At 45.0% G+C, this 22,554-nt stretch overlaps 1 protein-coding gene across 1 annotated transcript in view; it reads left to right on the top strand.

The window, feature by feature from the left end:
• FAM135B (family with sequence similarity 135 member B) overlaps positions 1–22,554 on the top strand; it is a 134,886-nt gene that overhangs the window by 95,329 nt on the left and 17,003 nt on the right. The window contains exons 12-15 of the mRNA XM_040355006.1: positions 1,501–3,304; positions 6,814–6,974; positions 11,255–11,346; positions 19,883–19,980. Of these exons, the coding sequence (XP_040210940.1) occupies positions 1,501–3,304; positions 6,814–6,974; positions 11,255–11,346; positions 19,883–19,980 (2,155 nt within the window). The remainder of the gene's footprint in view (positions 1–1,500; positions 3,305–6,813; positions 6,975–11,254; positions 11,347–19,882; positions 19,981–22,554) is intronic.

Here is a 22,554-nt window from a genome sequence, read left to right as displayed (position 1 = left end):
AATCCATAGCACTCGCATATCAAAGCGAGTTTCCCCATAGAAGTCAATGGAAACGAAAATAATTTGTTCCACATTGACTTCAATGTAATGCAATACCGCATGCGGCCAGAGGCTGGGGGGCACCGGAGAGCCTCGGAAACGGCCGCAAAGGCCCAAGGACAGTTCGGCTGATCTAGGCAAAGACTTTGTTTCCAAGCCTTTCCGAGGTTTGCCGAGGTCAGCCGAACTGTCCTCTGGCCTTTTCGTGCATTTCCGAAAGTGCTAAAAATTGTGACCAAGTATCAACGAATAATAATAAATACTGAATACTGAGTGAAATAATATATCAGTGCTCCTGTGCATAAACGTGACATCCAATCATATCACTTAGAACCAGGCACAAAAGGTTTTAAAAGTCCATATATAGATACGCTTAATAGGTGATCCGAAGCATGCCATTGTGTTCTCACTCGGGTGCTCCCCCTAGGTATTGAACGCTCACCTTAGAGCGTGTGACCTTGCAACCAAGCTCAGTCAAACCATACCTGTGAACCACCTCTGGGCTCTGCAATAGTAATGGGATCCTGGACTCAGGGCTGTCTTAAGGCAGGGGCACCCATGAGCATTGCCCAGGAGCCCCAGGTGCATGGGAGGCCCTACAGCATACTTTCTAACTGTCCCGGATCTGCTTGGACAGTCACGCTTTTTACTAAACTGTACTAGGATGGCCGTATCCTGGGAAGAATCCAAGAACCTGTACTGTGCCCTCCTGATCCCAGTATTGTGCCCTTCTGACCCCCCTATACTATGCCCTCCTGCCTCTCCCTGTACTGTGTCTTTGTGATTAGTCTTTGATTTATGACATGATTTTTTTTATTGTTTAAAATCAATTTTATTGTAAGTACCAATAATTATATGGTTAATTCTATCAACTATTTATACTGTACTGTAATTCTTGAGAATAGGTGCGTAAATTGGGGCAGGCTGGTATGGGCCCCAGGGCATTACCTTGCCCAGGGGCCCATATTGCTATTAAGACGGCCTTGCCTGGACTCCTCAATGAAGTGTCTCCATGTGTATGTGGGATAATAAAAAAGCTTGATAGTGTGTTATAGCTTTTAAACAAACAATTTATTAATTTATAAAAAAACACAGTTCGGGGTACTCACATAGATTAGGTGCGCCAGTGCACCACTCTACATCGGGTGAAAAAATGAATAAAATACTGAGCTGGTATCGGGATGGTATGTATTTCCTCCTTGGCAGACCACCTGCCTACAGTGCTGTCCTGTCCCCTCCCCAACGCGTATTGACACCGGGATGACGTATCTTCCTCAGGGGGAATTGGGAATTTAGCAATATAAAAATACGACCAATAATGTTCAGAGTTGGCAGGAAGGGATGATGTCAGGAAACAGCCTCTAGAATTCTTCTCAAAGTGATAGTGTAGCTCTCCTATAACAGTTTGTTATCTGTAAAATGTATTTAATGTAATGTTCTTCTGTTTCTTTTGTTTTACAGCTGAAGGAAAGAAATACAAATCTGAGACCATCCTAGGCAGTAGCAATATAAGTGACCATTTCATCCAGACTACAACAGTGTATGAAAATGCTTCTTTTGAAGAAACCAGTCAATGCGTCCACGTGCCAAAAAACTTCATCCCAACCAAGAGCCCGATACACTGTTTCCAGGAAGCTTTTCAGAAAGCAGAAAATGTTTCTAAGGTTCTGCAGCTTGGGGCTACAATTGACCCACAAGAACAGATGCCAGAGGAACCTGAAGTATCTCATGAGTCTCCACCAGAACATAAATCAACAGGTGTTACGTTTATTGAAGTAAAACCTAACCTAGTCAACCAATACAGAGGAGAACCTGTGTTAATCGTCAATGCGTCTATTCCTAGCCATGGCTCTGCAACAGAAGTAAAGTTTAACCTTATGGAGACTGCTCTTGGGTTCTCTGGGTTGACTAAAGAGAGTCTGGAATCTGAAAGCATAGAAATGCAGGATACAGGGGACTTTAAAGATGGGGAAAGTCTTAATAAGAGGAGATTACATCAAGGTATGCACATACTGTCCAAAAGTAATAGTACGGAATTAATAGGTAAATCTTTGAAGAAGGCGCTTGTAGCAAATTCTTTTCCTAATGACAAACTTGACAATTTTTCATTGTGTTCTGATGTGATCAAGCGGTCATCATCTTTGATATCTGACTCGGGAATAGAGAGCGAGCCAAGCTCTGTAGCTTGGTGCGATACCCGCTCGAGGACAGTAGACCCAGGCATCGATAAGCAACTTTTACAGCAGTTATCTGGAAAGTACGATATGCATCGAAACTCACTGGAGGGAGTACAGACAGAGAGTAACACAAGCTTACCGAGTGGTATTCAAGCTTCATTGACTTCCATCAACTCCTTGCCATTTGAAGAAGAGGAAAGAGAAGTAGAACTTTCCAAACTAACTAAATCGGTTTCTGCACCGCAAATCAGTAGCCCAGAGGAAACAGCAAATGAATTGACTGCGGTAAAGTCTGAGACTGAGGAGGACAACCAAGACAATGTTTTGGCCGAAGTCAGTGATGCTGCTAGGACTGAATGTGTAATGACTACAGTAATGTGCAGTGAGGGATATGCTCAAAGTGTAACTGATGAGTCTTCATATGCCAAACCCATTGTTGATCATTCCATGTCAAATTCCAACAGCAGTTTAGAGAATTTGTTCTCTGAGAACGACAAAGTCATGTTAGACGAAGATGACGTCTACGGACGATCTTTGATGTGCAATTTAAATGTTCAAGAGGGTGAATGTATTTCAGACTGTCTGAGACAAAGGCCTGGAGAGCTGAACTCAACAACGTTTTCATTAGAAATGTTGATCGAAGATGACACATCACAAGCCAATTTCTCCAATGTGCCCCAAACTAACGAGGCCACGGAAGAATATCCATATTTGCAAGAGATTGAACTCACTGAAGATTCCAGTAGTGAACAATTGCTTGATAATTACTCAGATCAGGAATTGATAGACCCGGACCCTAAGCCTAAAGTGAGCAAAAATGTGTGCACTTCTCTATCGCAACCAAGCTCAAGTTCAACCACAGTGTTGGCCCCAGGTGGAAGGCGAGGTGTGGATATGGTTAACCTCTCTGTTTCTTGTACGGCAACATGCTTGCCTTTTTCTTCAATACAAAAGGACACTCCTGTTATTCCTGGCTTTTCAACCAAACAAGTGTTGTTCCCGATAACAAGGCAACCGCTGGGATCTTTTGGGGTTATTTCAGGGAATTCTTCAGATAATGATGAAGAAGTTAATGAACGAATGCTTAGGTAAGATAACATTGCAGCTCCCACATTGCATGTTGCTTTCTATCATTAATATGATTCTGTGTATATTGAAAGGCTCCAAATTTGCTGCACTGGGGTAGATTCAGGTCGGGCTGCGCACTCTTACGGAGGCGCAGGGTTCCGTTTTTACGCTACGCCTCCGTAAATTACTTGCGCTACGCTTGATTCAGGAAGCAGTAGCTCCGTAATTTGCGGAGGCGTTCCGTAAAAGTGGCCGGCGTAAGTGCGCGTAATTTAAATGATCCCGTAGGGGGCGTGGATCATTTAAATTAGGCGCGTTCCCGCGCCGAACGTAGTGCGCATGCTCCGTCGGGAAACTTTCCCGACGTGCGTTACGGTAAATGACGTCGCAAGGACTTCATTTGCTTCAACGTGAACGCCATTCACGATTCACTTACGCAAACGACGTAATTTTTAAAAATCACGATGCGGGAACGACAGGTATACGTAGCATTGGCTGCCCCTGCTAAAAGCATGGGCAGCCTTACGCAGAAACCGACGAACGCAAACGACGTAAAATGCGAAAGCCAGGCGCGCGTACGGTTGTGAATCGGCGTGAGTCTGCAATTTGCATACTCTACGCTGACCACTACGGGAACGCCACCTAGCGGCCTGCGTAAGAATGCAGCCTACGATACGACGGCATAAGAGCCTTATGCCAGTCATATCTTAGGCTGCAGTCGGCGTATCGAGCTTCCTGAATCGGGAGCAGTCGATACGCCAGCACAACTAAGCAATTGTGCTGCGTATCTATGGATACGCAGACGCAATTGCTTACTGAATCTAGCCCAGTGACAATAGCGATCTGTGTCTATCGAACCTGCGGTTAAATGTGCCTAATCTAACTCTATTAGTCCAAGATTATTCGACATAGAGAGGAAAGATTCGACATAGAGAAAAAACATTCGACATTATAGCATAAAGATTCGACATAGCATAAAAACATACAATCGCCACGAGCGGACATTTTTTTATCAAATGCTCCCCCCATAGGCTATAGAAGAATTCTAATGTTGGTTGACTAATAATAATAATGAATAAATATAATTATTACTAGTCATACAACATTAGAATTCTACTATAGCTTGTGGGCGGAGCATTAGACCAGAAATGTACGATTGCGGAGTCGTACAGTTTAGCTGCTTCGTCAAAACTTCTTAGAACATTCAACAGACACCATAAGACTTCAGTTGACAGATTCGACCTTAATTAATTTGGATTTTTCGGACGAAAACGAAATTCCGAAAAACAAAATATTTCAGTGTTCACATGTCTATCACGCACAATGTAGAGACACTTAGTGGCATATCCACTCCTGAATTGCCTCCCTTGCATTGAAGTATATGGCTGCGAAAAGCAAACTGATAGTCCCGATCCCATGGGGATCATTTGTAATTTAAAGGTTGTAAATAAAATATTGCGTAGTTCCCAAGTTCTTGAGGTGTAAGGTGTCAGGTCACCTGTGGCCAGGTGACAAGTGCACCCTGTAGGGGTCAGGGATGCACCGCAGGGAAGTGAACCCTATAGCCGACTACTGCTGGCAGGGAGGAAGCGTGACCCAAGATCACCCAGGGCGCGGAGTCTAAGACCCAGTTTTGTATTCACCAGAGCCCTTGGTGGTAGGGATGGTCTTGGCCGCAACTGGGTCCAGGTCGCGTTCCCGGGATTCCTCAGGTCACACTCCGCAGGGAGAAGGGGGAAGCAGCCAGCAAACAGTGGTGATGGACAGGCCGAGGTCAGGGCAACAGGCAGACAAGGATAACCGTGGAACATGCAAATAGTCAGGGGCACAGGCAGACAGGGAAGTCGGGGACAAGCCAAAACGGTACACGGAAGATGATCGTAGCACTCTGCAACCAGGAACTAGCAATACACTGCAGACAGGAACTGAGCATTGGAACACTGTTGAACAGCACTGCAGACCTGTAGAGCAAAGGTTAATATAGGCTTCCTGGGATGGACTAGGGTGGAGCCATACAGGAAGAGGAAGTGATAAGAAGGGAAACCAGAACAGGATCTGCCTCTAATGAACACATGGAGATCAGGTAGGCAGACAGACATGATGCATATTCATGACATAAGGTATACTTATCAGATCCAGAAATCTGGCCAACTCCTTCATTGTGCAGCAATCAGTATTCCATTGCAGGGTTCATTCAAAAGCACTGACAAGTGGGTGACATCACAAGGTCAATAGGGTCATGAGGATAGGACTGTGGCAAGGCCTGAACGGTTTCGCCGGTCACCGCCGGCTGCGTCGGCGGCTCAATCAAGTCTCCCTTTTTCTTGAGTTTGACAAATCTCAATAATTCAACCAAATTAGTTTTCTTTAGAACTTTTTGTATCATTATAATTTTGTGTTAGGCATTACCTTGAGAGTCATTTCATTTTGTAGCATATCAGAGTTTTAAAGGGCCATAGTTTGGAGATCCTTGGTCTAGGGCTTGATAGTGATTCTTTAAAGCGCAGTTCCGCCTAATTTTTTTCAAGTCAGCAGCTACAAATCCTGCAGCTGCTGACTTTTAAAATAAGGACACTTACCTGTTCTGGGCGCCCGCGATGTCGGCACCCAAAGCCGATCTGTCCCTCGGCTCTTGGGTGGAGATGCTGTCATCTTCGGTAAGGGAATCAGGATGTGAAGCCTTGCGGCTTCACTTCCTGGTTCCCTACTGTGCATTCGCGACTCGCTCTGCGCGATCCCACTGGTCCCCATGGCGCCGTAAGTTTACTCACTCTGTTACACCATATCTAACTTATATACAATTTTTTTGCAAACTGAATGTACACGTATGTCTATAAATAAATTTAAGTTGTTTTCACCTTAAATATCCAATCAAGGATTTATTTTGCACAAATGATTGAATGAATAACATGCACACAGCTTAACCTTATTTTCTTAACTGGGTGAACAAACTCTACTTCTTTACTAAATCAATCTCTGATGCTGTTTACCATAATATCCCTTAGGCCCCTTTCAGACTGGGGCGGGAGCCACGGTGGCGGTATAACGCTTCTAAAAATAGCGGCGTTATACCGCAGGGATTGCCGCGGGAATCGGCCTCTAGCGGTGCGGTATTAACCCCTGCTAGCGGCCCATAAAGGGTTAATACCGCCCGCAATGTGCCTCTATAGAGGTTCATTGCAGGCGGTATTGCCGCGGTTTCCCATTGTTTTCAACGGGAAGGAGCGGTGAAGGAGCGGTATACATGCCGCTCCTCTCACCGCTCCAAAGATGCCGCTGACAGGAGATTTTTTTCTCTCCCGCCAGCGCATCGCCTCAGTGTAAAAGCCCTCGGGCTTTCACATTGAGTATGCAGTGAAGGGAGTTTTTCAGGCGGTATTTAGGCGCTATTTTTAGCGCTGTACCGCCTGAAAAACTCCTCAATGTGAAAGGGGTCTTACTCTAGTTTTTATAAATTGCAGGTAGGTCCATTTAAGTTCTATATCTTGCAGTTGCTTCCCTACATGCTGCTTATTAATCTTTTCTCTAGTTTTCATCAGGCTAAAGAAAAATTCATTGAAGACCTGAAAATTGAAGGCTTCATGTACAGTGACCTCTCCATATTGGCCTCAGACCTTCCTTATTTCCCACCAGAAGAAGAGCACCTGGAAGATGGCATCCATCTTGTGATCTGTGTGCATGGGCTGGATGGTAATATACGTCTCTGTTTTCATTTTATGTATCCAAATACACTTGTATTCAGATTGGGATTATGGGGAACAGTTATATCACAGTTTCTGATCATAGAATAGAGGTAAATAAATACATGTTCCCTTCCCGACATGGAAATATGGCTGTACGCTGTGCGTAAACCATATCTCCCGTGCTAACACATGCACCCATTTCATCTAATGGCATAATGTATCTTAACTATCACTCTATTTCCCGCATATCCCCTAGTAAACAGACATGACCACAGCTTACGTGCTTACATCCTCCATACCATGCTCTTCTGGCCTCTACCCAGCACAGAACTTGGTTTTTATTCAAACACAACAAAAGCAATGACAAAGAGGAAGTGATGGCTCCAACAGCCAATCGCTTCCTCCATGGGAAATGACATCACAGGAAATGACCTCACAGGATATCCCTCCAACAGGATGAATAATGGCTTGGGGAGTCTTATGGGTGTGTCTGGGCAAGGGCAGTGTGTATGTTTTCCTGTCCCCTTTACCTGAAAGCCATGCTCTTCAACTAGACAAACGAAGCCGCATGGCCTGCAAACATGGACGCTATCCCTGACCATAACAATACAAAAGCTCCCGTTTTACCGTTGATATGAATCCTTATTCTGCGTTGTTCAAAGAACAACGCATACCCGGATTATACTACAGTTCCTGTGAATGGGAGATTATCTGCAGGGGCACGCCATACCTGCCCCAAAATGTGTTGATCAGGCACATCGGGGTGACATGAGCGTACATCCGCCTATAATCTCTTTGCAGAGTGAACACATCCGCCCCAGATGAATGTCTGTGCATTGCACAGGGACCCTTTTGCTGGCGGACATATCCCCACTCTGCAAACACCTCTCTCCATCCCCAAGAAGCTTTCCACTACCAGGTGGATCTCAATCAGCATCAGTCTGCCCCAGTCAGCTCTTTAGAGCGGGCTGCTAGAGTACTAACGATGGGAGACACTATGACAATACATATTAAATACATCTTTATAAAATTTCCACAACACTCCCTTATAACCTTGGGGCTTCCAATGTGCCGTATAATGATATAACTCACTTATATCCTAAAATATTACACATACAGTATTATTTAGTACAAAGCTTATGATGTATTTATTTATGAATTAAGGGATGTGGTGTATGATAAACCCATCATATCAAAACTGGTTTTACTAATAGAATAGAAGTCAATGAATTGGTTTATCTGGAGAAAGCTTCATCCAGGGTTGGGCAGGTTTACAGGTCCCCAGATTTTCACAGATGCTTCCTGATCTGAGTAGTGACACATTTCATCCCTCAATATACACTATATGATCAAGTCTTTATGGACTTCTGACCATCACACTTATATCAGCTTGTTAGAGATCCCTTTCCAAAACCATAGGGAGTCATTTGAATTTGGTCTTCTCTTTGAAGCTATAAGCCCACTCTTCTGGGAAGGCTTTCCTCAAGATTTTGGAGTGCCTCTGTTGGAATGTGTAACCATTTAGCCAAAAAAACATTTGTGAGGTCAGGTACTGATGTTGGTTGAGAAGGCCTGGCACACTGTCAGTGATTTTAGTAGGGTTGGGGTCAGAGTTTTGTGCAGGACGCTCTACACCCAACTGGTCAAACAGTGACATCTCCAAATTATTCACAGTGTTATAATTATTATTATTATTATTATTATTATACAGGATTTATATAGCGCCAACAGTTTGCGCAGCGCTTTACAAAATCAGGGAAGACAGTACAGTCACAATTCAATACAGGAGGGATCAGAGGGCCCTGCACGTTAGAGCTTATAGTCCAGAAGGGAGGGTCAAGTGGAACAAAGTGTAGTAGCTGTGGGGGATGATCAGATGGAGAAAATGAAAATACAGTTATTAGGTGTGGGTAGAATAGGCTTCTCTGAAGAGGAGGGTTTTCAGGGATCATCCAAAAGCTAATAGAGAAGGAGATAGACGGACAGATTGGGGTAAGGAGTTCCATAGGCTTGGAGAGGCTCTGGAAAAGTCCTGGAGACGAGCATGGGAGCAGGTGATGAGAGAGCTAGAGAGCAGGAGGTCTTAAGAAGAACGAAGAGAACGATTAGGTTGGTATTTAGAGACTAGGTCAGTGATGTAGCTGGGGGCAGAGTTGTGGATGGCTTTGTAGGTAGTTGTTAGTAGTTTGAATTTAATTTTTTGGGTGAGTGGAAGCCAGTGGAAGGAATGACAGAGAGGAGTAGCAGAGACAGAAGGGTTGGTAAGGTGGATGAGTTTGGCAGCAACATTCATGATGGACTGAAGGGGGATAGAGTATGCAGAGGTAAGCCAATGAGGAGCAAGTTGCAGTAATCAATCCTCTATAACTTTATAACTCCTGTCAGATTTTTTTTTGCAGTCTATGGCCGAGATTTACCTTCACTTCCTGTCCGATTGCCAAACAGGAAGTGAGAGGTAATCCCTGCAACTTAAGGGACTTCCTTAGGTACCTCCAGTTCACCAGAGCTAGTGTCCCCATTGGAAGATTTCCTCGCTATTAAAGGGGTTTTAAAGGTAAAAGTTTTTTCACCTTAATGCATCCTATGCATTAAGGTGAAAAAACATCCTACAGCACCGCCCCCCCAAGCTCCCTTTTTTCTTACCTCACCCCTCAAAAGTCCCGCGCGCGTCCCCGTCATCCTGTTTGGTTCCCAGCCAGGCCGTTGGTTGGCTTGGTTGGACGGATTGATAGCAGCGCAGCTATTGGCTGGAGCTGCTGTCAATCACATCCAATGACGCAGTGCGCGGGGGGCGGAGTCGAGTGATACAGTCGGCGGCTATGGCCGCCGCTGTATCACGGGAAGCGCGCTCACAAGAGCTTTCCTCCATGCAAGCTCGCTCGCTCGTATGAAGGTGGAAAGCTCTTGCGAGGAGGAGCCAAGACAGCCGTCGAGGGACCCCAGAAGACAGGATTCGGGGACACTCTGTGCAAAACAAGCTGCACAGTGTAGGTAAGTATAACATGTTTGTTATTTTACCCCAAAAAAAATTTGACTTTAGTGTTCCTTTAATTTTCTGGGGACAACCCAAAATTTGAATTTTTGTAAATTCTACCTTTAATGCCGTATATAAAGTAATTTGTGTTTTTTGTTTACTGATCATTTATTTGTCACTTTTTTCTTAAAGTGGAGGTTCACCCTAAAACAATTATATAACATTACATCCAGCATACTTCCGACATGTACAGTATGCTGGTATTTTTTTTTTTTCGCCGCACATACTGTTTTATTGTTATTTTCCCCCGACTTCCGGGTTGTGATTCCCGCGGGACTGGGCGTTCCTATTCAGAGGTTAGATGATTGACGTCTGGTGAAAAACTTCCCCTTGCGCATAAGGCGCGTCACCATAAGAGATACAGACATGACTGTAGTCCATATGAGCTTAGGGCAGTGTTTCTCAATTCCAGTCCTCAAGGCGCACTAACAGGTCATGTTTTCAGGATTTCCCTTTAGATGAAACAGCTGTAGTAATTACTAAGGCAATGAAACTGATCAACTCACCTGTGCAAAATAATGGAAAGTCTGAAAACATGACCTGTTGGTGCGCCTTGAGGCTGGGTTCACACTTGTCCGACAAACCCCCCCGACATCGGGAGTCTCATGTAGCATGACGTGTGAAAATCAATGTTTCCCTATGAGAGCCGTCTTAACTGGTTCAACACAAGTCGGTCCGACTTTGAAAATGCTCCCTGTAGTACTTTGGTCCTACTTCAGCCCATCGAATATCATTGAAGTCGGATCAAAGTAGGATCCTTGTCTTAACCATTCGACTTTTGACATCCGACGTTGTGATTACAGCAGCAGAAAAAAAGTAATTTATCTCACACTGGTTTTGATTGGTCAAAAAAAAAGTCAGACTATCACAGTCAGATCAAAGTAGTATCCTGTTCATGAAAGTCGGATGGATGTAGGACCAATGTAGCAGAGCAAAGTAGGATGAAAGTCGTACTACTGTCGTGTAGTATCAGTGTGAACCCAGCCTGAGGACTGGAATTAAGAAAAACTGACCTAGGGTGACAACCATGTCTCCCTCCATAGATACAGTGGAGGAGTGAGGTAGCCACCCAGGGACAGAATTAGGATTAGGATTACCAGGTGAAAATAAAGCAAAATAAGCTTGAAAAAAACAAACAAATGCGGACACACCAAGAACTAGTACTAGTGTATTATTGTACATGTTGGTTTGGGGTTTAGATACACTTTAACCAAATTCAAATATTTTATAGTTACTGTAAATAAATATTGCAGGTAACAGCGCAGATCTGCGATTAGTCAAAACGTTTCTTGAGTTGGGTCTACCAAGGGCAAATCTGGACTTCCTTATGTCTGAAAAAAATCAGGTGTGTATGGAAGTTTATATCTTGTATTTTAGTAAAATGAGTATATTTAAATTGCAATGTAGTGTAATTTGACCCATGAATATTGTGTTTTTTTTAAATAAAATAAAATATCTTAGGGTATTTTTGTAAATTATGGTTAAAAGCAAAAGTTATATAAAATGACATGAGGATATATTATCCATCACAATATTTTAGCATTAGTCTGACATGAACCCCGATACCACTACTCTGCTAATTCCTCTATATAACTCTCCTGAAATTCTCAGCTCTGCTGGAGGGCTCTACTCCTTCCTCCATCTAATTCCCCTCTCCTGAAATACTTTCCTCTGTTGGAGGGCTCTACTCAGTAGCGGCTGGTGCTCTAATTTTTTTGGGGGGGCGCAAACAAATTGAAAAAAACTGATAGACAGATGGCAGGAGCCCTTAAAGGGGTGGTTCCCCCTAAAACATATTTCTAACAATACATTCGTAAGACCCGTTACACTGCGGGTAGGCTGGCTTTTTTTTTTTTTTTTTTTAGTACATACCTCGATCTCGGCGTTTCGTCCCTTGTCAGTGGGCGTTCCTAGTTGATTGACGTTCCTCGGACGGGCGCATACGTGACGTCACGACTTTCCGAAAGAAGCCGAACGTCGCTGCGCAGGCGCCGTATAGAGCCGACTCTATACGGCGCCTGCGCAATGACGTTCGGCTTCTGTCGGAAAGTCGTGACGCGCAGTATGCGCCCATCAAAGAAACGTCAATCAACTAGGAACGCCCACCGCCAAGGGACGAAACGGCGAGATCTAGGTATGTACGAAAAAACAAAAACAAAAGCCAGCCTACCCGCAGTGTAACGGGTCTTACGAATCTATTGTTAGAAATTTGTTTTAGGGGGAACCACCGCTTTAACCACTTGACCACTGGGCACGTAAACCCACTTAATAACCAGACCAATTTTCAGCTTTCGGTGCTCTCACAATTTGAATGACAATTACTCAGTCATACAACACTGTACCCAAATTAAATTTTCGTCCTTTTTTTCACACAAATAGAGCTTTCTTTTGGTGGTATTTAATCGCCGTTGGGTTTTTTATTTTTTGCGCTATAAGAGAAAAAAGACTGAAAATTCTGTAAAAAAAATGAATTTTTCTTTGTTTCTGTTATAAAATTTAGAACATTTCGTATTTTTTCTTCATTCTTTTGCATAAATGTGAAAGATGAAGTTACGCCGAGTAAATAGATACCCAACATGTCACCCTTCAAAATTGTACACGCTCGTGGAATGGCGCCAAACTTCGCTACTTAAAAATCCCCATAGGCGACGTTGCAGAGTATTGTGGGGTATTGCAGAGTATTGTGGGGTATTGCAGAGTATTGTGGGGTATTGCAGAGTATGGGGGTATTGCAGAGTATGGGGGTATTGCAGAGTATTGGTGTTATTGCAGAGTATTGCACAGGGAGGGATGGATGGCTGGATCTGTGACTGCATTTGTCACAGATCCAGCCCACAGCAGCTGCTGCTGCTTCTGCTCTCCCCCCTCTCCTCTCACACTGTACCGTTCGGTACAGAGAGGGGAGGGAGGAACCGGTGTGATCACATGACGCCGGTTTGTTTACAAGTGATCGCTCCGTCATTGGACGGAGCGATCACATGGTAAATCGCCGCTATCAGCGGCGATTTACCGTGCTCCGTGATCACGGACATTCCCGTGTGCGCGCGATTCTGGGAGGACATCCATGGACGTCCTCCCAGAGTTAAGCAACCGCCTTGTAGACGTATTTCGTCTATAGGGCGGTTGTTAACTGGTTAATGGCCGCACCGCCACTGGCTCTACTCTTTCCTCTATCTAACTCTCCTCTCCTGAAATTATATGCACTTATAGAGGGCTCTGTTCCTTCCTCTATCTAATTCTCCTCTCCTGAAATACTCTGCTCTGCTGGATGACTCTGTTCCTTCCTCTATCTAATTCTCCTCTCCTGAAATACTCTGCTCTGCTGGACTCTGCTCCCTCCTCTATCTAATTCTCCTCTCCTGAAATACTCTGCTCTGCTGGAGGACTATGTTCCTTCCTCTATCTAATTCTCCTCTCCTGAAATACTCTGCTCTGCTGGATGACTCTGTTCCTTCCTCTATCTAATTCTCCTCTCCTGAAATACTCTGCTCTGCTGGAGGACTATGTTCCTTCCTCTATCTAATTCTCCTCTCCTGAAATACTCTGCTCTGCTGGATGACTCTGTTCCTTCCTCTATCTAATTCTCCTCTCCTGAAATACTCTGCTCTGCTGGACTCTGCTCCCTCCTCTATCTAATTCTCCTCTCCTGAAATACTCTGCTCTGCTGGACTCTGCTCCCTCCTCTATCTAATTCTCCTCTCCTGAAATACTCTGCTCTGCTGGAGGACTATGTTCCTTCCTCTATCTAATTCTCCTCTCCTGAAATACTCTGCTCTGCTGGATGACTCTGTTCCTTCCTCTATCTAATTCTCCTCTCCTGAAATACTCTGCTCTGCTGGAGGACTATGTTCCTTCCTCTATCTAATTCTCCTCTCCTGAAATACTCTGCTCTGCTGGAGGACTATGTTCCTTCCTCTATCTAATTCTCCTATTATTAATTGGAGGTGGTTTTGAGCTCGCGTGATGAATTTGCATGGCTGATACTAGTAAAACTCTTCAGTTTTATATATAGTGATAGTTCACACCCCAGACAAGTTAGGGGGCTTTCACGATGCGTGTCATATGAGGGATCCTGGATTTTCAGTTTCCTCAAAGATTGGTAAAAACCTAGGTCCTGGAGTCGGGAGGCTTCATAGACACTTAGGAGGGATGAAGCCTCCAATCCTAGGTTCATTCTTTGCCAGTAGCCAGCATCCTGATTGTGCCGGTGTGTACAGCCCTTATGAATTGGATAGGTGCAATAATTAAGGGCTCTACCCTCCCCAGGGGTCAGTGTGGCTGCAAGGGCGCGACCAGGAGTGACGTTTTGCCCAAGAATGTTGTCTGGAGGAACAGTCACGGGTCTTCATTTGGGTCCAGAGCAGTGGTGCTGCAAGAGCAAGGCAGGAGGCCTTCCTTGGGAAAACCATATGTGTTGTGTAGCTTTCTTTTAATACAGTGCACAAGGTATGCTGTAAACATAAGAATTGGCGAGTGGTGATTTGGTGATTCCTTGGAAAAGCTACCTTGAGCTGTTATTTTAAAAATATACACTATAGGCTAGATTTATAAAGACTTACGATGGGCGTATCAGTAGATACGCCGCCGTAAGTCCGAATCTGCGCCGTCGCAACTTTAACCACTTCCATACCAGGCACTTACGCACCTTCCCGCCCAAGCCAATTTTCAGCTTTCAGCACTGTTGCACTTTGAATGGCAATTGCGCGGTCATGCTACACTGTACCCAAACAAAATTGGCGTCCTTTTTTCCCCACAAATAGAGCTTTCTTTTGGTGGTATTTGATCACCTCTGCGATTTTTTTTTGCGCAACAACTAAAAAAAGACTGAAAATTTTGAAAAAAAATTACGTTTTTATTTTTTCTGTTAATTTTTTTGTAAATACGTTTTTCTCTTTCAATTACGGGCACTGATGGGCACCGATGAGATGGCACTGATGGACATCGATGAGGTAGTACTAACGGGCACAGATGAGGTGGCACTGATTGGCGGCGCTGGTATGCGGCACTGATGGGCACTCATAGGCGGCACTGATGGGCACACATAGGCGGCACTGATGAGCACACATAGGCGGCACTGATGGGCACACATAGGCGGCACTGATGGGCACTCATGGGCGGCACTGATGGGCACTCATGGGCGGCACTTATGGGTGGCACTGATGGATAATTATGGGTGGCACAGATGGGCACTGATAGGTGGGCACTGGGCATGGATGGGCACTGTGGGGTGGCACTGATGGACACTGTGGGGTGGCACTGATGGACACTGTGGGGTGGCACTGATGGACACTGTGGGGCAGCACTGATTTTCCCAGGTTGCCAGTCAGTGCCCATTTGTGGACACTGATTGTTTTTTTTATTTTTTTGCAGGCTTTTTTTTTTTTTGCCCTTCCCTGGTGGTCCAGGGTGGGCTTCCCTGGTGGTCCAGTGTGGCGATCCGAGGGGGGGCTGCGCTGATAAACAATCAGCGCGAACCCCCCCTGTCAGGAGAGCCGCCGATCGGCTCTCCTCTACTCGCGTCTGTCAGACGCGAGTGAGGAAGAGCCATCAACGGCTCTTCCTGTTTACATCATGATCAGCCGTGATTGGACACGGCTGATCACGTGGTAAAGAGTCTCCGCCGGAGGCTCTTTACCGAGATCGGAGATGCAGGGTGTCAGACTGACACCCCGCATCACCAATCGCCGCGCTGCGCGCCCCATGAAATCCTGCAGGACGTTCTGGAACGTCCTGTCAGGATTTCAGAACCACTTCCCGGACGTAAATTGGCTATAGGCCGGGCGGGAAGTGGTTAAGCGTATGCTCAAACTGAGACACGCTTAAATGTTGCTAAGTCTCCTACGCCGTCGTATCTTAAGGTGCATATTTACGCTGGCCGCTAGGTGGTGCTTCCGTTGATTTCCGTGTAGAATATGCAAATGAGCTAGATACGCCGATTCAGAAACGTACGTGCGCCCGGCGGATTTTTTTACGTCGTTTACGTAAGGCTTTTTCCGGCGTAAAGTTACCCCTGCTATATGAGGCGTAGCCAATGTTAAGTATGGACGTCGGCACAGCGTCAAATTTTACGTTGTTTGCGTAAGTCGTTCGTGAATAGCGCTTTGCGTAAGTTACGTTCACGTCGAAAGCATTGACTATTTGCGGCGTAATTAGGAGCATGCGCACTGGGATACGTTCACGGACGGCGCATGCGCTGTTCGTAAAAAGCGTCATTTACGTAGGGTTACGATGATTTTACATAAAACATGCCCACATCTTACACATTTGAATTAGGCGGGCTTACGTCGGACAATTTACGCTACGCCGCCGCAACTTACAGAGCAAGTGCTTTGTGAATACTGCACTTGCCTGTCAAAGTTGCGGAGGCGTAGCGTAAATAGGATACGCTACGCCCGCACAGAGTTACGCGCTCCCTACCTGAATCTAGCTCTATATTACCAAAAGTATTGGGACACCTGCCTTACACACACATGAACTTTAATGGCATCCCAGTCTTAGTCCGTAGGGCTCAATATTGCGTTGGCTCCGCCCTTTGCAGCTATAACAGCTTCAACTCTTCTGGGAAGGCTGCCCACAAGGTTTAGGAGTGTGTCTATGGGAATTTTTGACCGTTCTTACAGAAGCGCATTTGTGAGGTCAGGCACTGGTGTTGGATGAGAAGGCTTGGCTCGCAGTCTCTATCTCATCCCAAAGGTGTTCTATCAGGTTGAGGTCAAGACTCGGTGCAGGCCAGTTAAGTTCCTCCACCCCAAACTCACTCATCCATATCTTTATATACCTTGCTTTGTGCACTGGTCCACATCATTTGGTGGAGGGGGGATTATGGTGTGGGGTTGTTTTTCAGGGGTTGGGCTTGTCCCCTTAGTTCCAGTGAAGGGAACTCTTAAGGCTTCAGCATACCAAGACATTTAGGACAATTTCATGCTTCCAACCAGGGTTGCCAACTTTCAGTAAATTTACAAACAGTTTGTAAAATCCGTAATTTTTGCATCTGTCCACAAATGTCCATTATGGACGTGAAGTCTGTATGTCCATAATGGACATTTATGGACAGATGCAAAAATTACGGATTTTACAAACTGTTTATAAATTTACTGACGGTTGGCAACCCTGCTTCCAACTTTGTGGGAACAGTTTGGCCCCTTCCTGTTCCAACATGATTGCGCACCAGTGCACAAAGCAAGGTCCATAAAGACACAGATGAGTGAGTTTGGGGTGAAGGAACTAACCTCAACCCAATAGAACACCTTTGGAATGAATTACAGCGGAAACTGTGAGCCAGGCCTCCTGGTCCACATCAGTACCTTGCAAATGTGCTTCTGGAAGAATGGTCAAACATTCCCATAGACACACTCCTAAACCTTGTGGATGGCCTTCCCAGAATAGTTGAAGCTGTTATACCTGTAAAGGGTGGTCCAATTCAATATTGAACCCTACAGACTAAGACTGGCATTCCATTAACGTCCCAATACTTTTGGTAATATAGGGCCAGATTCACAGTCCAGCGGCGCAGCGTAACGTAACCCGTTTACGTTACACCGCCACACATTTTCCAATTTAATGCCCGATCCACAAAGCACTTACCTGGAAATTTGCGACGGTGTATCGTAAACAGGTCCGGCGCAAGGCGGCCCAATTCAAATGGGGCGGGTACCATTTAAATTAGGCGCGCTCCCGCGCCGGACGTACTGCGCATGCTCCCGTCGCAAATTTCCCGACGTGCTTTGCGCAAAATTACGACGCGCCAACGTTTTGTGAATCGCGACGTGAAAAAAAGACTTGCACCGGGAAAAATAAAAAATAAAAAAAAAATTCAAAAACGACGCGGGAAAGACGGGCATACTTTAACATGGTGGAGTACTTTTACACAATGTTAAAGGTGCCCTATCTTTGCGACGGAAATCTAACACTCGCGACGACATAACGTCGGGAAAAATCTTTGTGGATCGCCGTAACTCCTAATTTGCATACCCGACGCTGTATTACGACGCAAACTCCCCCCAACGGCGGCCGCGGTACTGCATCCTAAGATCCGACAGTGTAAAACAATTACACCTGTCGGATCTTCTGGCTATCTATGCGTAACTGATTTTATGAATCAGTCGCATAGATAGAACAACAGATGTGAGATGTGAGATGCGCCGTCGTATCTGCTCTGTGAATCTGGCCCATAGTTTATATAACCTGCACAATCAGGATGCTGGCTGCTGGCAAAGTGTTATGCCTACCCCTAGCGCTGATGGTCAGGCACTATAGCTGGCTCTGTGTTTTTCACCTATAGCAGCCCCCTTTCCCATAAGGCAAGAAGGCCTATTGGTATTCAGTTCCCACCCAGGTCTTATAAACAATATAGTATCTGACTACCAAGCCGGTGCAGGTACTAGCTTAGCACAGAAAATAGGTACTTGCGGCTGTCAGAATGGTCCAATAGCAGTCCAGGTTTAGGGCGGGCAATGTTCAGAGAGTAATTAGGAACAAATCCATAGTCAAAAGGCAGGCTCAGAGTTCAGAGAGTAGTCCAAAGTCCAATCTGCGGTCAATAACAATGGAATACAAATTATCTGGAAGGGCGGGCATCAGACAAAGGTTAAAAGGGTTGTAAACGTTTGTGTTTTTTCACCTTAATGCATCCTATGCATTAGGGTTAAAAAACACCTTGCAGTGTCCGGCCCCCTAGCCCCCCCCGTTTTACTTACCTGAGCCCCGAATTTCCATGGGCGCGGTCCCGTGTTGCTCTCTCCGCGGCTTCTCGGCTCTTCATTGGATAGATTGATAGCAGCGCAGCCATTGGCTCCCGCTGCTGTCAATCAAATCCAATGACGCAGGCATCAGGGCCGAGTCATACACACCAAGTGTATGACACAGGAGCGCGCCTGCAAGGTTATCAAATGCGGAGAGGAGCCGAGAGAGCCGCCGTGGGACCCCAGAACAGGTTGATTTGGGACACTGTGCAAAACAAACTGCACAGTGGAGGTAAGTATGACATGTTTGTTATTTGAAAGAAAAAAAAATTAGAACCTTTTTCAATCACTTTAAGGTCAAGACATGGAAAGAAGGCAGGCAAACAGGGAGCGTGAAGCATGTGTTGCAAACACTATCACAAGCATGACACATGGCAGGCCTAAAACAGGTTTGGCCTCCACCCAGAGGCTGTTAGGTAGATTCACAAAGAGTTAGGCCGGCTTATCAGTAGATAAGCCGACCTAACTCAGAATCTACGCCGACTTATGTTTAAGTGTATGCTCAAACAGAGATACGCAATGCACACTGGGAAATGTAGGCGCCCGGCGCATGCGCAGTTCGAAAGAAACGTAAAAAACGTAAGGTCAAGCACTATTAACATAAAACACGCCCCCCTCAAACACATTTGAATTAGGCGCCCTTACGCCCGCCGCTTTAGGCTACGCCCCTGTAACTTAGCAGGCAAGTACATTGTGAATCATGTACTTGCCTCGCTAACTTACGGCGGCATAGCTTAAGTTCCTTAAGCTACGCCGCCGCAAAGTTGCGGCAATGTTACTGAATCTACCTATGTGTCTTCATTAATCACCCTGCAGGTGGACAGAACCAGGATGCTAGGAGACCAGCAGCTGCTATGGAACAGAAGCATTACATGCCTCTGACACAAAGCATAGACCTAGGTTTGGAGGCGTATTACCTCCCATGTCTCTACGAAGTCTCTGGGCTCCAGGACCCAAACCAGGTTTTTCCAATCTCTGGGGAAATTGAAAATCCAGATTCCTCCATATATTAGCACCTAAGAGCCCCTCAACCTGCTTGGGTGTTACTGTCCAAATATATACTGTGTATACCTCACACACAGTGTTCCTTTTTCTCTGTTGTAGACTCATTTAATATGGTGTTTTTCTTTCCTCTTTTAGAATGACACATTTGCGGACTTTGATGCGATGACTGACAGGCTGATTGATGAGATTATCCAGCACATACAGCTATATAACCTCTCAATCTCCAGGATAAGGTGAGAGAAGACATCATAATGTTCCAGAGATTGAGAAGTTATTGATCTGAAGTACAAACTAAGATGTGAACTTTGTGTGCTTTTGGATGAATGATTTCAGACAAGCACACCTCCCCCTCCCCTCTACATGGGCACATGTCCAGATGGCGCGCATAAAATCCTCAATATCTAGTTGATATATTGGGACAAGTTGAAGATTGTAATGTACCCAGTTTAAATAGCTCATGCTAGGTGAAGTCAATATAGTAAATAATTATACTATCTCTGGGTGAGATAACAATGGTAAAATGAGGATTAAAACATTCCTTTGGGTCATCTTCCAAGATGGTGGGTAAGTCTTGTAGTCACCTGGATTTTCTGTCTTGTACATTTTTTTGTCTTCTGTACACATGCGCAGCCTATTGCATTAGGGTGTGCACCCCAAAGCTCAAACACACCCGTGTGTGTGTATATATAGCAGTAGGGCAATGAACAGTGTCGGTAGAGCAGTGGACGGTGACAGAAGGGCAGACATCGGTGTCTGTAGTTTATTGTTTATTTTTTTTACAATTTAATTGTTTTACAATAATTTTTTATTATTGCATTTTACATTTTTTTTTAGGAACCCCATTGGGGGGCTTTGGTGAAATATTGGGGTCTTACTTTTGAGACAGAAACAGGGACTGAGAACAGATATTCCCCAGTCCCTTTCTCTGCAGCCAAATAGCAGGGGGAATCTGCCCAGCACAGGGGGATTAGGGTGTGCCCAGGCACACCTGGCGCACAATGTGTGCACGCCTATGTCTGTACATATACAGCAGGTGGCCACTGTTATTTGGTAAATTAGTTTATTCCAAGATAGGGCCAATAGTGGTGTCTCAAGGTTTCGAATTTGTAAAGGGATACAATAAAGTCTCGTACACACGATCTGTCCATCCGATGAGAACGGTCTCATTAAATAACCGATCGTGTCAGAACGCGGTGACGTAAAACACAACGACGTGCTGAAAAAATTTAAGTTCAATGCTTCCAAGCATGCGTCGACTTGATTATGAGCATGCCTGGATTTTTAACCGATGGTCGTGCCTACTAACGATCGGTTTTGACCTATCGGTTAGGAATCCATCAGTTAAATTTAAAGCAAGTTGGCTTTTTTTTAACCGATGGTTAAATAACCTATGGGGCCCACACACGATCGGTTTTGACCAATGAAAACGGTCCATCAGACCGTTGTCCTCTGGTTAACCTATCGTGTGTACGAGGCCTAAGAGAACTGTACTGAGAGAAGTAGTGTGTAGGGATGGGTTTGAAGGTTGGAAGGTCTGAAGTTGAGGGTATTTACTGTATATAGAAATTCTTCATTCAATTAAATAAAGGATTGAAATGTTAGTGGGTTTTTTTTTCAGCATACAGTTGGTGGACATATTTAACACTATATAAGGCCTACTGGGGTCCCTCTGAGATTTTCTTAAACTCAAATAATTGTGGATTCAGACAGATGTGGATGTTTGTTGATCTATTTAATTGCAGATGATAAATATGAATGCCTACATATCTAAAGCTGGCCATACACTCATGGAAATGTATTAGAATATTTTTATTTTAAGAACATTCGTTCGATTTTCTAAAGGTTAGTGTGGTCAAATCGAAATAGATTTTCGATCAATAGAATATGAACTCTATTCTTGCTATTACTTATCAGCATAGTTGATAGGGGTTAAAGCGGAGGTTCACCCGCACATGACACTTTTTCCCCTTAGATGGATGCTCGTTTTGTCTAGGGGAATCGGCTAGTTGTTTTAAAATATGAGCCGTACTTACGGTTTACGAGATGCATCTTCTCCGCCGCTTCCGGGTATGGGCTGCGGGACTGGGCGTTCCTATTTTGATTGACAGTCTTCCGAGAGGCTTCTGACGGTCGCATCCATCGCGTCACGGTTTTCCAAAAGAAGCCGAACGTCGGTGCGCAGTATAGAGCCGCACCGACGTTCGGCTTCTTTCGACTACTAGTGACGCGATGGATGCGACCGTCGGAAGCCTCTCGGAAGACTGTCAATCAAGAAGGAACGCCCGCTCCCGAAGTCCCATACCCGGAAGCGACGGAGAAGATGCATCTCGAAAATGGTAAGTACGGCTCATATTTTAAAACAACTAGCCGATTCCCCTAGACAAAACGAGCAGGAATCTAAGGGGAAGAGATAAAAAAAACATAATTGGGTGAACTCCCGCTTTAAGGAGACATTAACACCTCATCATATATTTTTTTTTAATTTAAAGTTTTTATTGAGTACATCAGACAGGGCAGAACAAGTCTATCAGCGAAATTTTGTACAGTTATGCCCGGTACACACGACCGGTTTTCCCGTCGGGAAAACTGCCATGAAAGCTTTTGGCCAGGAAAACTGGCCGTGTGTGTGCTCCATGGCAGTTTTCCCGACAGGATAACTGCCAGAAATCCAATTGGGGAAAAATGAGAACATGTTTTTATCTTTCCTGTCAGGATTCCCGGTGGTTTTCAAGCCGGCAGTTTGGGGAAAGCCTGTGGTGGAGCATACACACGGCCGGGTTTCCCGACCAAAGCTCTCATGGCAGTTT

This window comes from Rana temporaria, chromosome 5, assembly GCF_905171775.1.
Source record: "Rana temporaria chromosome 5, aRanTem1.1, whole genome shotgun sequence".
Lineage (NCBI taxonomy): Eukaryota > Metazoa > Chordata > Amphibia > Anura > Ranidae > Rana > Rana temporaria.
This window is presented reverse-complemented; position numbering and strand designations above follow the sequence as displayed.